At 35.4% G+C, this 6418-nt stretch overlaps 1 protein-coding gene across 1 annotated transcript; it reads left to right on the top strand.

Moving 5' to 3' along the window:
* Positions 1-1803: 1803 nt before the first annotated feature.
* On the top strand, positions 1804-5586 carry LOC107460120 (uncharacterized). The gene is made up of 4 exons (XM_016078453.1): positions 1804-2121; positions 2248-3096; positions 3875-4016; positions 5198-5586. The coding sequence occupies exons 1-4, from the start codon at positions 1804-1806 to the stop codon at positions 5584-5586; spliced, it is 1698 nt and encodes a 565-aa protein (XP_015933939.1).
* Positions 5587-6418: the final 832 nt, after the last annotated feature.

Here is a 6418-nt window from a genome sequence, read left to right as displayed (position 1 = left end):
GGAAAAACTACTCTTGAAAAAGAAAGGGGGATCAACACAAAAGCAAGTGACATCACTTAAAGGGAAGTTCCTTAACTTTACTCAAATTCAATTTTCTTTAGTTAATGTTACAATTATGTTTGTCATCAAGGAGGAGATTGTTGAGTTAAGAAATTAACTAACATGATTGATGATGCAAATATTATTTTATTGGGCTAACTACCCAATTAGATTTAATCATTTTTTTAAGTGATGCAGGCTACTAAGTAAATAAGCACAGTAGTAGCCCAACATGGAACAAACTGAATCTGTGATTATAGGAATAATTTTCAAACAAGGCCCAAATAAAATAACAAAGAAATCAAACGAGCCAAATGAATCAAAGTGAATCCAAGCCCGAATTGATCTCACTCAAGCTAATCTCTCCAAGTTGTTGCCTCCAAAGTAACGTTCACTTTTTCATTTAGGTCAGAACTCAAAGAAGAGAGAGAGCTTCGTTCCTAAGTCAATCATCGAAGAAGAAAGAAAGAGAAAGGTTAAGCAAAAAGGTTGAGGTCTAATCACCTAAATAAAACCATATCAAGCTAAGACAGAGGCTAAAGGTGATTAATTATCTTTTACATGCATCTTACTTTCTTCCCTCCTTCTCCAACTCTCTGCTACTTCATTTTGAGATATATGAAAAAAGTAATTTCTGAGACACATTACTATGAATCAAAGGCAAAGATCGTTTCTTGGGAACCAAGTAGTATCTCAAGGGTTCATATGTGGGATTTCCATTGAAAACTTTTCTTCTTTGCTGCTCTGAGTCTTTCAGTCAAGAAAAAGAGATTTGTTCCAAAACTCCAATTTGGGATTAATGGAAGAAAATGATGGCTAAGTTGGTAGAACATAGCTCGAGGAGTTGACTTGGAAGAGAGCATCTTAGCAACATACAAGGAGATACAAAAACAAAAATTTTGTTTCTGCTAGAGCAAGGAGAGAGAATCAGGGTTTGAAGATCATGTTCTGAGAAGTCTCCTCTGAGAGAGTTCATCAACTTGGACAGTGCTTTCTATCAAAGGAGCATTCCGCCAGAACGAGGAATGAAATCAGAGTCAAGCAAATCTGGTTCATCGTATAAGAATAGAGGCTGTTGAAGCATCAATCTCCTTCATATTTTACAGATTGAAATTATATTTTCAATGTATATCTTTCTGTAATTTCTTAAGTGGTAAAAGGCTGAAAGAGAGAGCTTATGGAAAAGCTAAAGAGTGATAAAAGGTTGAGTAATACACTTGAGAGAAAAGCCTAGAATGATTTCAGATTTCTTTAGGTTGTTTATTGTGTCTTGTATCTTGTACCTGTGAGGTACCCCTTTCTTAGTTGGGTAAGTACTAAGAGTGAAGAGTTAGGTATTAGCATAGCCAAGCCAAGTTAGGTTAGCACTTGAGTGGGAAAGGATTGTGTCAATACTGTAGAATTGGTATATGTAATACTTTAACTATGGTAAAAATTCCACCACTGTTGTGGTGGAGACTGGACGTAGGTTGCATTACACAAGGCAACTGAACCAGGATACATGATGGTGTCAACTTCTCTCTTCCCTTGGCTGTTCTGTTTTCTGATATTCATGAGACAAAAAGAAAATTTCTCATAAATTTTTCGCTGCTGAGTTCAATTAAATTTAGTTTAGATTGAAAGTTTGTGTTTAAAGAGTTAATTCATTAAATTAAAAGAAGACCATAGATTCAACCCCCCTTCTCTAAGTCTTCTACAACCTTCAATTGGTAATCAGAGCCAAGGTCTCAAGAATCAAGCTTCACCGCTTGGAGCAAAGGTCTAATGGCGAACAACTTGGGCACAACCACAATTGCCTACACTCTAACAGAAGGCGAGTCAAATAACAGGCCTCCCTTCTTCAACGGAAAGAAATATGCCTATTGGAAAGAGAAGATGCGAATCTTCATCCAATCCATTGATTATAACATATGGAAGATTGTTGTAAGCGGCCCCAAGATTCCAACAAAGACAAGTGCTAATGGAGTGGTGACTCCAAAAGAAGAAACTAAATGGAACGATGATGACAAAAAGAAAGTGGAGCTGAACGCTAAGGCCATCAACCTTTTTCACTGTGCTATCAGCTTTGAAAAATACCGAAAGGTGTTCAAATACAAGACAACCAAAGAAATCTAGGAGAAACTCTAGGTTACATACGAAGGCACTAAAAAAGTCAAAGAAACGAGGATTGATATGCTGCGAAAAAAGTACAAGATATTTAATATGCAGGATGGAGAAAGCATTGATGAAGTGTTTGACAGATTCTTAATCATAATCAACAACCTTGATACTTTGGGTACAACCTACTCAGAACAAACCCTAGTGAGAAAACTCCTTAGAAGCCTCACAAAGAAATGGGAAACAAAAGCCACTGTTCTAGCCGAAAACAATAACTTAAGTCCCATAACATATAATGACCTGAGAGGGAAACTCCTTGCCTATGAAACCACAAACACAAACCAAGACTCAAAGAAAAAGAGAACAGCCCTTAAGTCAAGAGTTGAATCAAAAGAAAGTGAATCTAGTGACAATTTTTCAGATAATGATGAACTTGTGTTTTTTTCTAGGAGACTTAAAAGGCTAATAAGGAACAAAGGCAAGCACAAAGACTCAACCTCAAAGGAGTACAAGAAGGACATGAGTAAAGTGATTTGCCACCATTGCAAGGAGGCTGGGCATCTCAAGTACAACTGTCAGAAACTCAAAAAGGAGGATAAAGGAAAGAAAAAAAAGAGAGTGCTCATGGCATCTTGGGAGGACCTTGAAAGTGACTTGGAAGAGGAAGAAGACTCCGAATGTGAAGCTCAGATTTGCTACATGGCTAGTGAGGATCAACTCGATGAGGTAAATTATGATGACTTGTCCGTAGATGATTTACATGTTATCATTGATGATCTTACCCTCAATTCTGAAAAATTATTGAATAAATATAATAAATGCAAATCTGAAAATGAAATGTTGAAAGCTGAAAATGATTTTTCGAAAGAGAAGGTGAAGGAATCCAAATGTGCTTTGGACATTATTGAGGAAAACAGATTTCTGAAATATGAACTTGAGAAACTAAAAGGAAAGCACATTGTGGATCCTTCTCAAGAGCTTATTGCTGAAAATAAAAGATTAAATGAAACAATTAAGAGATTGAATAGTGAGTTAGCTAAGTTTGCTCTTAGTTCCTGTAACTTGGACAAACTACTTGCAAATCAAAGGCCATTGTTTGAAAAATCTGGTTTAGGATATGTGACAAAAGATGATGCAGTTTTTGATAACTCCTCCACAAAATTCATAGCCTCTTCCTCAAAAATAAAATCCTTCATTAACAAGTCTGGTCTGGGACACGTTCCCACCTATGAAGAGGAATTTGAAAAGTCTTATTTTGATGAAACTAAATCATCTTTAAGAACTGAACCTATATCAAACAAATTGGGTCTGGGCTATATTTCAACCAATGAGGTTATTTTCAAAAATCTATCTTTTAAAAATAGAACCGCTTCTTCAAAAGGCTCAAATGTGTTCAAAAATTCTGGTCTGAGTGCTTTTGCAAAAAGGAATAATCACAACAAAAGGCATTTTGTCAAAAGAAATGCACCTCCTCCAAAAACTAAAAAATCTCAGTCCTTTAATCATTTCCAGCATCATAACTCACGTCGATTTCAGCAACAAGCATTAGGAAATCATTGTTTTAATTGTAAGAAATTTGGTCACTCATACTCACAATGCTTTATTGAAAAAAGAATAGTAGGAAACCAAATTTACAATGTTGTCTGTGATTTCAATGCACTTGGGCAACCAAGGTGGATTAACTTCAAAGGATCCAAATTAATTTGGATACCTAAGGTTACTTGAAGTTTTAATGCAGATTTGCCTAGCATCCAAGAACAAAAAGGATATGTGGTACTTGGACAGTGGATGCTCAAGGCACATGATTGGAAGGTTAACCTTCTTCATCAAACTCAATAAGTATGATGGAGGTTTTGTGACCTTTGGAGATGATGGAAAAGGTAAAATTATGGCTATTGGAAAAGTAAGTAACAATCAATCTACTTTCATTGATGATGTCTTCTTGGTAAATGGCTTAAGGCATAATCTTTTGAGTATAAGTCAATTGTGTGACTTAGGTTATTTGATGATTTTTAAAAGATTGGAATGTTGTGTTGTAAATGAAAAGACCAATGAAATGTTGTTTATTGCTAAGCATTGTAATAATGTGTATGGACTTACCCTTGAAGAACTAAAGGATCAAAATGTAGCTTGTTTTCATTCTAAAGAATCTGAAAAATGGCTATGGCATAAGAGATTGTGCCATGCAAGTATGTTTCAAATAAACAAACTTGTCAAGAAAGGATTAGTAAGAGGTCTTCCTTTGATAAGGTTTAAAAAGACATCACTTGTGATGCTTGCCAAATGGGAAAACAAATAAAGAGTTCATTTAAATCAAAGGAAGACATCTCTACTAAAAGACCACTTGAATTGCTACATATTGATTTATTTGGTCCAACAAGAACTCAAAGCTTAAGTGGTAAACATTATGGTTTAGTAATTGTGGATGATTACTCTAGATTTGGTTGGGTTTTATTTCTTGCACACAAAAATGAAGCCTTTTTGACCTTTGAAATTTTTAGCAAGAAAGTTCAAAATGAAAAGGATTTAAAGATCTCTTCTATAAGAAGTGATCATGGAACTGAATTTGAAAACCATTTATTTAAATCCTTTTGTGAGAAATTTGGAATATCAAACGACTTCTCTTGTCCAAGAACACCACAACAAAATGGTGTTGTGAAAAGAAGAAACAGGAGTATTCAAGAAATGACAAGAGCTATGCTTTGTGAGAGCAATGTTCCAAAATTCCTTTGGGCTGAGGCGATTAACACTGCTTGCCACATTTTGAATAGAACTATCATAAGAAAATTTTTGAAGAAAACACCTTATGAACTTTGGAAAGGTCACCCACCAAATTTAAATTACTTACATATCTTTGGATGCAAATGCTTTGTTCTTAATAACAAAGATAATTTGGAAAAATTTTATCCAAAGGCATATGAGTTTTTATTTGTAGGATACTCCACAAATAGTAAAGCATATAGAGTTTATCATCAAGATGCTAGAATGATTGAGGAGTCCATACATGTTACATTTTGTGACACTAATTTGGTTCAAAGTTTTTTCGAAGATTGTGATGCAGGAAATCAGGTTAAAAAAGATGATAAAAAAGCCCAAAATCATGAATCTGGAGGAAATCATGAAAGCACCAGTTCTTTGAGTCCCTTAGTGACTGAATCTGCCTCCAAGTCCACTAGACCTAGGGAATGGATATTCTTAAAGAATTATTTACAGGAGTTTGTTATTGGGGATGTCTCTCAAGGTGTCAAAACTCGTTCTTCCACTAGAAAAGCAAATGAAGAAACAAACATTGCTTTTCTCTCTCAAATGGAGCCTCAAAATGTTAAAGAAGCTCTTGATGACCCTTCTTGGGTAAAGGCAATGGAGGATGAGCTTCATGAGTTTGAAAAGAATCAAGTTTGGACACTTGTTCCAAAGCCAAATGGAAAGAAAGTGACCGGCACTAAGTGAATATTTCGGAACAAGCTAAGAGAGGATGGTAGCATTGCAAGAAACAAAGCAAGGCTAGTGGCACAAGGTTTTGACCAAGAGGAAGGAATAGATTTTGATGAATCCTTTGCCCCTGTTGCCCGAATGGAAGCCATAAGACTTCTTCTAGCTTATGATGCTTATTGTGGTTTCAAACTATATCAAATGGATGTGAAATGTGCATTCTTGAATGGTGTGATAGATGGAGAAGTGTATGTGGCATAGCCACCTAGTTTTGAAAATAAAGAATTTCCTAACCATGTTTTCAAACTATCTAAAGCTCTCTATGGTTTAAGACAAGCTCCTAGAGCTTGGTATGAGAGACTTAGCTATTTTCTTTTGAAAAATAGTTTTTAAATAGGCACCACTGACACTACTCTATTTATCAAAAATTCTAATGATTCTTTCATTCTAGTCCAAATTTATGTTGATGACATTATTTTTGGATCAACCAATGAATCCCTTTGTACTGAATTTGGAAAACTCATGACAAGTGAATTTGACATGAGTATGATGGGTGAACTTAATTTTTTCCTTGGGCTTCAAATTAAGCAAACTAAACTTGGTATTTTTATTCATCAAGAGAAGTATGCCAAGGAACTAGTTAAGAAATTTGATATGGAATGTGCCAAACCCATGGGAACCCCCATGCACCCTAATTCAAAATTAGAAAAGGGAGAAACTGAGAAAGATGTAGATGAGACTAAGTATAGAGGAATGATTGGCTCTCTTATGTACTTAACTTTCTCTAGACCTGATATTTTGCAAAGTGTTGGAATTAGGGCTGGCAATGGGTAGGGTAGGGTAGGGTTTG

The sequence above is a fragment of the Arachis duranensis genome, chromosome 8, assembly GCF_000817695.3.
Source record: "Arachis duranensis cultivar V14167 chromosome 8, aradu.V14167.gnm2.J7QH, whole genome shotgun sequence".
NCBI lineage: Eukaryota > Viridiplantae > Streptophyta > Magnoliopsida > Fabales > Fabaceae > Arachis > Arachis duranensis.
The sequence above is the reverse complement of the archived record's forward strand: the minus strand, read 5'-3'. Positions and strand labels throughout refer to the sequence as shown.